A 12,372-nucleotide genomic window follows, 5' to 3' on the forward strand; every position below is an offset into this window, starting at 1 on the left:
CTATGCCCTCTTAGCATTCATTAAACGTCAATGCTGCGAATTTGTTGACCCTTATGTTCCCAAGATTATATACACGTCGCTTGTTAGGTCTAAATTGGAATATGCTCTCATAGTTTGGAATCCGACTTCACTTACGAAAATTAATCGTATCGAAAAACTTCAAAAGAAATTTATAAAATATGCACTCTTTTCATTAAATGTTACTTCTCCTATTCCATCTTTTGAAGCACTTTGTAAATTAATTCATTTACCTCTGTTATATAATCGCAGAAATGTACAAGTTATAATGTTTCTATATAAACTTATTAATGGGCTTATTGACTGTCCTCACCTTCTAGAATTAATACGGCTTAATGTACCGAATCATTTTCTAAGAAATACCGAATACGTCCATATACCTTTCCATAGGACTACGTATGCGATGAATGAACCAATTTTGAAAGCACTTAGAGAATTCAACAGAATTAATAATCTGCACGCTATAGATTTATCTATTAATGTTTTAAATTTTAAACAAACTTTACAAACAATTTATTATTGAATTTTATTATTAAGGATTAGTCTGTAAGGAATTTGTATTTTCCATAGACGAAATAAATAAATAAAATAAATAAATAAATTAGTAGCGCACTAAAAAATGTTTACCAGTGAAAAGCTTATGTACAGGGTAGTGGTGTAGGGTATCACATAGTAGGCTCTGTCCCGACTATAGCCTTTGCTCACTTGTTTTGCATATGAAGGTTACATTAAATTTTCACAACGACAAATCAATGACCGTAGTTTATAGAGAAGTTAATACGGATTTGTGTCCAGACTATTATTTATCTGGATAACAAACCTTCTTCATAACAAATTAAACTTTCTTCGGCTAGTCTTTTAGTGTGGAGTTGTATAACAGATTATGCTAAGCGCAAAATTAACTTTTATGTGAAAGACACCATACAAGGTGTGTTATGTCCTTTTCAGTTCCTTTCGATGAAAAATAGCTTTTTTAAATATCATCACTAGAGGACATGGTTTTCATATTTATAGTACATTTTTATCTATTCATATAACACTTACATTTAAAAAAGTCACCAATGGAAAATGTTGCCAAACCATTGGTGAAATATCTATAAGTGTTATACACAACATGATGCGCAAGTATCAAGATGTCCTTTTCGTTAATATTGAAGCATAGCATTGTTGCTAAACATAGCAAAACGCGAGTGCCTCTCTTCCTTGTTTTTGGTATTTCCACCTAAAGGACGGCTATGAAATTTTGTTTAGATTTTGTTTTTGTTGTTTTTATTATGTTATTTAGTTTTGTCTATGAGATACCATAGAAATGTGTGTCAACATTTTCCTTGCTGACAAGAGGGGTTTTTTACGCACCACCAGCAATATTGCAGAGGACATTTTTGAGGAAGAGGTGGAAGAAGGTTTATTTTTGTTTTTGTGTTGTCAAAAATGTTATGTTGCCAACATTTCATTCATTGTGCGTGTGAATCCTGTTTTGCAGGATTCAACTCCACGTTAGAACATTTCGGCAACAACACACATTTAAGCTTTAAACGAATTTATAAAATAGCTCAGTCTAAATTTCACCATCGCAGAGATTCGTACGCAATGCCAAGCGCATTTCGGAAGAAAAACTACTCCTTGTTCTAGGCAAAAAAACGGCACAGAAGGACACGCATCGGCTATTAGCGAAATAATAATTGAGTAGTGGAAAGAAGAAGAAGTTCACACATAAATTCGATTGCCTTCGAATGGAGAATTCGTGTCGGAAATACTACTTCGTGTAATTTGTGGAGGTTGGCTGCTGCAATTGGCATCTCTCCCTAACAAGAAAGCCAACAAACGAAGAACTCAGAGTTACAGATGATTGCGACGAGGACGACGACAACAAGTACCATTGCTGCTGATGGTCTTGACAATATTTTGGACAATTCAGTTGCAATCTAACAACGGAACGGTAAAATACAAAATACGCAATTGAAAACAAACAATCAGCTAATATGGCCTGCGGTTTAAAATAAATGTAAAAAAATGCGTTAAAAATAAAAAAAATATATTAAACAAAAAATTAAAGAAATTTAATTCGCTGAACGGAATTACAACAAATGTTATTGTGGGTGTTTAATAAAAAAATGATAATCCATTTCCATTGAATACCATAAATAATGATATCCTTTATCCTTGTGTCACGGAAATGTTGACATCACTCAACTATTAGCAAAGTGCGGCTGGTGCGAATGTGTGCGAAAGTGTAATATTATAAAAGAAAAACATTTTGGCATGGGTGTCTGTGTTTAGAATAGACAAACAAAATGCCAAAAAGAGTGTAGGATGTGAAGGGTGTACGAATTGTGAAATAGTGTATACATGATGTCATGGTCATATATATTTATGTTCGCGTGAGTGTGTGTTTTAAATGAAACGAAATCCTCCAAAATCCAATTAAGAATATAAATAAATTTTCGAATATTTCCAAAGAAATCAACTAAAATTTTAAATCAACTAAAATTTTAGTCAATCTTAAAGTTTTAATACGGATAATGAAGTGTGCGGAAAATTCTTCGTGAAAAATACTACAACCATTACAAGTCACATTGAAAAGATCGCAAAGAGCCTTTAATACGGATAATGAAAATCGCCATCACAAGTCACACTGAACAGATCTCAAAGAGCCTGTCATATCTTTTGGTTAATCTTTAGTGCACTTTTTGTGTGTGCGGTTAAAACCATGTGAAGTTTCACTTCAAATCTGTAGAAAAAAATCCTCCAACAGCTATCATTTGTATGAACGCAACGAGTTTTTGCAAAGCCTTTATTGTCATCGTCAAAGTTTATTAAAGTTAAAATGCAAAAACAAACATTGATAAAATCCTTGCCCAGCAACTGTCAATAAAAACAACAATAACAGCAGCACTGCTTCTACTCACACACATCAAGGATTATTGGCAAAAGCAACAAAATAGAAAAAAAATCTGAAAAAGGCTTAAAAGCCCATAGTGCCCACCAAAAACCAACAAACACTGCAATCATAAAAAATCACCAACATTCTCGCCAACAATATTTGTCACCATTATTTTTTGGCAGTAACAATCACCAAAAAACAAAAAAAAACATCGCAACTCAAGGTTTTTTCTGGAGTGCAACATCACCAATAGCAACCACAGCCGTAACAGCAGCATCAGTTGCATCCAACAACTCATCAAGCGGCATTATCGTTGTGGACTCTAACCATGGATTTACTAACGTTTTTACTGTATTTTCTTTTTACACAAAATGGTATGCATTTTTTTTACTCAATTTTTTGTATTTTATTTGAAATTTTACATAAATACGATTATAATGAACGGCATCTGTTTGGATTGAAAAACCAAAAACAAGTCAACTTTTTCCATAATATATACCCTGGATAAAAGTAGAACTGCAGTTAGTTTGCAGTAACCGTGTTTGACTGTATTAACGGATGAATGTGTGTGTGTTTTTATGTATGATATGCGTGTAAAAATTAATATAAAAAAAAAAACAAAAAAATAGTTTTCATGTGTACATTTGAATATTTTGATGCATCAATAATGGTTTGGGTATTTTAAAATGAACCGAAAAATATTTGATAAAAATTCTTAAAATGTTATCTTGCTGCGAATGTACTGGGAATAAACTTAATCACATCATAGTGGGACTATGATATACCCAGCAAAATAAATTGGAAGTAGTGCATGTAGACTAGTTCTTTCACGGCATGTTTTGATGCAGTTCAAACGGAGTTGTGAAAGAGACACTCCATTCCTTACATTTTAACCGCATTCGGATGCGATCCAATGAATGACATCCTTTACTCACATTTTAAAAGCATCTGGATGCAGTTCAAAGGTGTCGTAAAAAGGCGCTCCAATTTCTCACATTTAAATTGCATACGGATGCAGTTCAGTTAACTGCATCTTTGGAAGCAAACATTTTGCTGGGTATACTATAAAAACATGACATCTCTTCTGCATTGAATATAGAAACATTTTAGATAGAATAAAGTAAAAAACAAGTGAGCCAAGGCTATAGTCGGGTCGGGGCCGGCTATGTGATTCCCTACACCACTACCCCTGTCTATGAGCTTTTGACTGGTCAAAGTCAAAATATAAAAATTGGGATAGCTTAGCGCCTTTGCTCTGAATGTCTTCATTAATACAGGTAAATTTTTCTGAAACGCATTTAAGAGCATCGTCAGTACAACTCAAATAAAAAAATGGAAAAGTGGGATGACGCCAACCATCAATAGGCTTCTATATCTGTGAGACCCCCATCGACCCCCAAAATTTCGTTAGAATCCGATCAAAATTCCGGCTCGTAGTGTGATTGCCCAAAATATGGATGCATTACCGACTATTGCGATATTTCTGTTGTTTGGCCACCTATGACAACCTACTTCACATCGTTGTAAAGATTATATTTTCTACATTCCCTGCCAGGTTCTGATTTCGATATACCCTTTACAGATGAGAGATATTCGCATTGAAATAAAACGTTGGCCTTTTCTCCAATCAAGTTGTTTGCCCATTTCGACCCCTGAATCTTATCCGACCATCACCAAAATCAATAGGTTTCTTCCCCTCCGGGACATTCATCAACACCCAAAATTTGGTGACGATCGGATTAAAATTGCGACCTGTAGCGTTATTACAAGGTTTAGATGGACAGACGCACATAGCCAGATCGACTCAGCTCGTCGAAACATTCACGTTGGTATATATATGTATGGGTCTACGACCATTATTACGATACGTTACAAACTTTTTGACCAAATATAGGAACAAAGACCATCCCACAGTGGTATCAAACACTTTACGAAAATAACAAAAGTTCGGTCGGGCCGAAATTTTTATAGCCTCCAATATAAACTACGTATTCTGAACTTATGGGGAATAATTAGTTTTCTTTGTGCTACGACAGTACCAATGCCCACAATTATAGGTGGGGAAGGTTTTTGACCACTCGGAAACCCAAATACCTAAATTTATCTAATTTGGTTATCTAATTTTGACCACTTCAAACTTTAAATACAAAACTATTACAAATTTGGTCTGAAAATGTAGCTAAAAACGTCAAAATACCGGATATTGGTCGGTACTGTAATATTGGGGTTATTTCAAAGCATGGACCTATATTAATAACCTCAAATGTCAAATTACAGCTAGGTTAAAAATTGTAGCTAAAATCCTCAGATGACAGATAATCGGGAGGTACCAACGATCGGTAGGTACCGTTTTATGGGGGCTATACCAAAATATGGATCTATGTTGACAATTTTAAGTGAAAAAAATTTTGTGACCAATGGGAACCTCTAATGTAAAATTACCGTTCGTTTTGTATAAAAATGTAGGTTAAATATACAAAATATCTAAAAACGGGAGATACCGTTAAATGCGGGCTACACCGAAACATGGACGTACGTTGCCGATTTTTAGTGAAGAAGTTTTATCACCACTGAGAACCTTAAATGTCAAATTACAGCTATTTCGGTTAAAATTCTCGAAATAGGGAAAATCGGAAGGTACCGTTATATGGGGGCTATATCAAAATATTGACCTATGTTGACGATTTTTAGTGAAGAAGATTCGTTACTACAGAGAAATTCAAATATTAAATTACAGATAGTTCGGTTACAAATTGTAGTTAAAACCCTGAAAATACCGAAAATCAGGAGGTACCGTTATGTGGTGACCGTACCAAAACATGGATTTATGTTCGCGATTTTTAGTTTCACTGAGAACTTCAAATGTCAAATTACAGCAAGTGCGGTTAAAATTGTAGCCAAAATCCTCAAAATTCCGAAAATCGGGAGGTACCGTTATATGGAGGCTATATCAAAACATGGACCTATCTTGACAATTTTGGGTGGAAACGTTTTATATATCGTTTTATAACGATATTGTAAACAAATTCATTTAGGCAAGTAGTTCATAGAAACATCAAATAAAAACAAGTAAGAAAGTATCAGTCAGCTGAGCCGACAGAGATATACCCTCAGCCACGTACCCGAAGAAAAAAAGTTAACACAATACTTCTGTAGGTTTTTTAGCTGTTGGGAAAATTTTCCAGAATGATCCAAGACGAGTGCATTTTTTCCAAACTTTGGGTAGGGTGTACCCATAGTAGTGATCCGATGTAGTACATATTCGGACCTAATAAAAATCTGTAGGAAATATTTTTTTCTTTATTAGTCTATGGATATTTTCCTTACAGACTATATAATTAAATATCGTCTGCTCCGTCGGAAAAGGTCGTAAGTCCCTCGTTTTGTCCAATATCCGTATAACATCGCGAAGTATTCGTCGTAGACCCCTCCCCTTGCCATTTTTTCATATCTTGACGAGATAAAACGATCTAGCTATGTGTGTCCGTCCATCCATTAACCATTGTAATAAAACTCCAGGCCTCAATTTTGGACCGATAGTCACGAAATTTTGTGGAGAGATCAGGTTCCGACCAGAAGTGCAATGGACCAAACCCACAATTTTTACCCGACTTTGTAGCTGTCCTGTAGATCACAGTAATATTCCGATCGGAGCGAAATATTAAGGATGATTTGAGTTTAAGACAAAGAATAAGCTTGCAATTTAACACGGTGATCAGATAATTATTAGCGGGTTTAATGGACCAAAACTTTTGGGTGAAATATTAAATATAAAACATGATTATTATAATTATTTTATCTTTATTCCTTTAAGACACGCTGTACTTACGAATTTTTCTTTATACAGTTTTTGTATTTTTGCTGCGAATTACGACCTTTTCCTCCAATATGAATTTCATGGAATAAAAAATTTACTGTATATGGTAATATTCAAAAATGTTTTGCAATCGTTGAAGTTGAGGTTCACCATTTAATAAGTCGCGAACTGTCAATATATTTTATATAATATGAATATATTTATACTAATTGAAGTGTTTTAGCCGGGGTCTCATAATATAGACCATAATAAATAAATTACGTGGAAGCTGTGTTGGTGGTAATATAAAAAAATGGGTAAAAATGTGTTGAAGTTAGCAAGTTTTTTTGTGTTTTTTCTTGATTTCTGGTCAAACCAGGGAAAATTCAAACCTGAGCTCAAAGAAAGAATTGAAGAATACCCCTTGGGAAACATGGTTATAATGTATGACTTCTCGATATTTACAGTGCATCCCCCTTAAATCGATGCTGAGATTTTGAAGTTTTGAAATCGGGGTTTTTTGAAATTTTCTTATAATTGGAGGGCGCAACCAGGGATTGTAGAACTCGTGATTCTACGTCATTTGATGTATATCTCATGAGTGTGCTCCGTACAGCTCCCTAGTAATAGGAGTCCAAAGTCGAATTTTTGGTGCGTAAATTTTCCTTAAAACCCTATTTTTTGGCTTCAAAATTTACAACTGTGACTCAGGTACCCTTGAACCCCGCGTGATTTTAGTTTTTTTCCGCGCCGAAATTAATGAGACCTACTGCGATCGAATCCATCCACTAAAACCGCTGATATAGATACCCTAAAAATAGGAATATAAGCAAAATTTTATTTTGACTAATCCGCATACTAAACCGCGATTTCCCTTAAAATTTTTTACATAAATGGAATCGTTTATACGCGATAATAATATTTGTCAAAAAGGTGTGTCATAAATTACAGAGATTCGGGAGTAGTATTCGTATTTAACCAAAAGTAGAATCAGGTAGCACATCCGCGGTTCTTGACGAATCTGTATAAAATTTGTCTTATTGACGTATTTTTAACAGGGGGTCACTGAAATCGGATGCGCCTTATAATCATATGAACATCGCGTTATTTTGACCCACATGAAGCATTTTGGTGTAGTAAGATGCAACTGATGGCACACTTTGGTCGCTGAATGCAATATGGAAAAATGCAAACATATTGACAGAGATGCACTCGCTCTATGCGAAAAGCACATGCGCCTCAACTGATTTTAACTATTTCGCGCGTTATACGGTTTTTAACTTTTATGTTTTTTCTTTGATTGTAATATCAATATCACTCTTTACTTCCTAATTCTATTGCTTATCACACTAAGCAAATATACTTTCACGATGATAAACTATTTTCCTTGAAGAGGTTTTAGCAAAATAATTCAGGTTTTGTTTGGAAATTTAGCGAAATAGTAGACTAACTCCCAAAAAATGTTCTCAAATTTTTCGTATTAAACCAAAAAATATATTCTTGAAATAATGTTCCAACAATAAACTTTTGTCTTTTGTTGTAGCTGCAATATGCAATTTAAAATCCTAATCTATAAAATTTTGGTCTCACATTTTTCTGGACATTGTCTAGATTCTGTACGTATTTTTAATTTATTTTTTAGAGATTTTTATGGACTCCGAGTTAGAATAAATAAAATTTACTCCAAGATTCCTTCATTATTTTTTGATTTTCCGCGAAAATTAAAATAAATTTAGCAAATATTTAGGCGTCTACGGATAGATATTAAATGTTGTTACCGATTTATATATACATTTTGGTATTACAACACAAAGGGAATTTTTAAATATTTTTTCTTTATAAGGGAATAAAACACCCCATAACTTTTGGGCGCAGCATCCAATTTTGTGAACGCGAACAGATTTGAAACCACGATTTTTTTCTTAACCCATGTACCAAAAATCGTGAATGTGCTTGTAAAAAAATTTTTTAATTTTTTTTCGATGGAATTGTAAAGGAAATTTGAAATTTACCATTTACATCCATAGTTTGTTTATTAAATTAAAAAATGCTTATTTGTGTCTTCAGAATGGTAAAAACAAAACAAATTAGTGTGATTAAAAAAATTAAGTGGTTACAAATCTAACATTTTAAGAAATTCAAAAATAATATAAATGCATATTCTGATTAAGCTACTCTTTTGGCAAATTATCGTAAAATTGGTGGTGATGTAGAGGTAGTGTTTGTTTTAAATATTGTAGATCTTCATATTTCTTAGCAGTTATTTTTCTTCTCTCACTGCATAATTGCGGTAGGTTTGAAAAATCCAATGCAGTTATTCCACTGTTAATTTTTTGAGGTAAAGTCTTCCACTGATCCGAATAGTTGATCTTAAAAAATGTATTCCCATCTGGTGTGTATTTAAAGCCACGCACATCCGTTACTTTAGCATCGCCTTTTCCACGACCAGGTCGAATAGATTTAAAAAATGACACGTTTTTAAAACATTTAAAAAATGTATGATTCAAATACATAACTTCGTATGGCTCGGGCTTACGGCGGGCTGCTTTGCAGACACCAATATATTCTGATGGGACATCAATATATTTATTTTTCAAGGCGCGATCAATTGAGGAGTGAACACTATCTGCTTCCATTTGGGTGTGGCCGATTTCTAGAATTTTTTGTTCAATAATAATATTATGTTTAATTGATGCATTAAGCAATGCGTTGCTCATTATACAGTTTCGATTTTGGTATGTACAACCATCACTGTAAAATATTATTTTTGTAGGATTTTTATTATCAGATAGAACCTTTTCCTCGATAAAAAAAGTCCATATGCTTGCAAACTCTTCTGCGCTCAAACCACCTTCCGCCTCATCCCACAGAAAACAATAAACTTTTTGATTTTTTAAGTTATAAAAAACTAAATTATGAATTTGTAGTTTTGATCGATAATATAAGCTGCTGACCTGCGATTTTGGAGCCATTAGGACAGCTTGTAGGTCAACAGTGAAATCATGACTTTCTTCTTCCTTATCTTTAAGTTTTTCTTTTCTGGCATCTTCCTTCTTTTTTTGGTGAAAGTTATATTCTTCTTGCTCGAGGTTTCCAACTAAATATCGAGCACAAATTTCACATTGGTCTTTTTTGGGGGTAAACAATGCTATTTTTTTTTTTTGATTTAAACATCTCATAAAATGTGGTCCTGCAAAGTGGTTTAATCTTCTGTTTTGTGCAGAAATCATTAATATAAAATTTGTAAAGTTGCCTTTTGGAACCCCATTCAGATAAAAGATATTTTTTGCTAGTGAGCGCTCGACAATAATGTGACTCCATTTTAGGCAGGGAATCAAAAAACGAGTTGAGACATTGCCGACGATATATGAGGCATCCATTTTTTGATCCACTTTTGTTTTTCAATGTACGCGCAATAGAACTGCTGTTTGACCATACTGTGATAGCTCGTTCACCAATGTTCAACGTATTTAAAAACATTTTTTTGCATACTCGCATATTTTTATTGTTTACTTTTAGATAGTATTGGATACTTCGTCCTCTTCTGGATTTATTGTTCTGCTTCCTATTTCTGGGCCTTGATGTTGGAACATATTGGATTAATGTTTTTACATGCATCCTTTTTTCCTCCCATGTCATTCTCCAAAATCGTTTAAAAATGTCTCTTCTATTTTCATCGGAGATCTGCGAACATTTCAAGGAGATTCTTTTTTTGCACAAGCACCGTTCCTTTAATGTACGTGGTTTCTTTGCTACACTGTAATCCCAAATAGCGTCCTTTTTTATCTTCCGAAGTATTTCTGTCCCATCTCCCTGCATCTTTTGTTTTTGTCTGCAAACCATGTAGAATCATCAGCATAAAATTTCTTCCTGCGTTTAGGAAGTTCATCATCTGAGCTTTCAGAATCACTGTGAAAACCATAGGGAACTAGACCCATGACACCGTCGTCTAGTTCCATTCCAAATTCATATTGCCCGTTGTTAGCAGAATCCATAATGCCTTCGTAAATTAATAACATTTCAATCAATTAACATTTAAGAATCATTTAATAAGAAAAATATTGCACTTACCCGTCCGATAGAAGGTATTGCTTTATTGAATTCAGAATACAAACTAATATCGTTATGTAAATAAATGTCCCTGGAGAAACCACATATTACCAGCCTACTTGGTTCAGTTAATAAAGTTAAGTAAGATATACGACAGAAAAAACAGTAAAAATTATGATTTTTTTTTACAAATTTTTCAATATGTTAGGCATTTGTACACATACAGCATCCTAATTGGTATCAATGAAAAGCCAGAAGTCCATCTTTCATAATCAGTTCTCTTATAGAGGAAATAGATTTCAAATGTAAATTTTCGTTGCAATATAGAAATTATCACATTTTTGTTCAAAAGTATGGTCCACTTGCTCCGCCAAATATCATCCGATTATCATCGAAAGGTGTATGCTAGTTCTTTGCATTGTACCCCAACCATGGATGGCGTTAAACATTATATCTGAACTACATTAGCTGTAGTATTCTTTTAAAATATAAATATTCCTGTGGACTTACGACCTTTTCGTACTCAAATTTGTACGTTTTGTGGACTTACGACCTTTTCCGACAAGGGCAAAACATATAGAAAAACGCGACATACTACCATTTTCTTTGTATCATACGACGTATTTTGACTTGTACTATCATCCTGTAACAAAAACGCGATTTCCAAAAAAAGTGGACTTACGACCTTTTCCGACGGAGCAGACGATATGTTGTACTTAATTTTCTGAATTTAAATATATTACAGTTTTACTTTTCAATTTACAAAGTTTGAGCTAAATCGATTTCTCTCTTAAAGGGTTATTTTACACATTAGCCACTTTAGGTGGTGCCGGTAGGATTTTCTGGACCTTTTTATTATCTCAGGAAGTATGGACTTTCCCACGAAAAAAAATTACAACGTCGTAACAGGGGCCGCAAATGCAACTTGCTGCGTCACAAATTAATAAGATCAAAGAGGAATTGTTAAACTATACTTTTTCCAAATTTTGTGTGGGAGGTACTCAAATGAGTGGACCGATATAGTCCATATTAGAACTCGATCTATGCCTGAAAGTAATATTACCAATAGCAAAGTTTGGCTCAATTCGGTTATTCCCTCCTAGAGTTATCATGCCCACAATATTGGCGAAAAATTTTGAACCTTTGTGGGGGAGGTACCGGAAGGAGTGGACCGATATGGTCTATCTTCAAATTTAAACTAAGTTTGGACAAAATATTGAAAGACTCAAAATTTTAACCAAATATGTTGATCCGTTCGAGAGTTATCGTGCACTCCAACTACGACACATGGTATTATATGGGTTGTTTGCAGTTTTCGTGCTGATTTCTGAGGATATATGGACTTGCTCCTGAAAAAAATTTTATCGTCGTAATGGGTTGAGTGAATACAAGTGGCTGCAACAAAAATCAAAGCGATTCGAGAGCAGGTCTTAAACTGCACTTAAGCAAAATTTTGTGTGGGAGGTACCCGAAAGAGTGAACCAATAGGGTCCATATTGGAACCTCATCTATGTCTGGTAGAAATGTCACGATGTGCAAAGTATGGACTAATTCGGTTACTCCCTTCAAGAGTTATCGTGCGGACAAATTTTCCGAACATTTTTGAACTTTTGTGGGGGAGGTA

General features: G+C 34.2%; 1 protein-coding gene across 1 annotated transcript in view; it reads left to right on the plus strand.

The window, feature by feature from the left end:
- Positions 1-1,573: 1,573 nt before the first annotated feature.
- Positions 1,574-12,372, plus strand: part of LOC141393216 (neural cell adhesion molecule 1-like) — a 280,193-nt gene continuing 269,394 nt past the window's right edge. The window contains exon 1 of the mRNA XM_073966178.1: positions 1,574-3,276. Coding sequence (XP_073822279.1) covers positions 3,231-3,276 — 46 coding nt within the window. The 5' untranslated portion in view covers positions 1,574-3,230. The remainder of the gene's footprint in view (positions 3,277-12,372) is intronic.

The sequence above is a fragment of the Musca autumnalis genome, unplaced genomic scaffold, assembly GCF_047663935.1.
Source record: "Musca autumnalis isolate F117 unplaced genomic scaffold, ASM4766393v1 scaffold_2, whole genome shotgun sequence".
Classification (NCBI taxonomy): Eukaryota; Metazoa; Arthropoda; class Insecta; order Diptera; family Muscidae; genus Musca; species Musca autumnalis.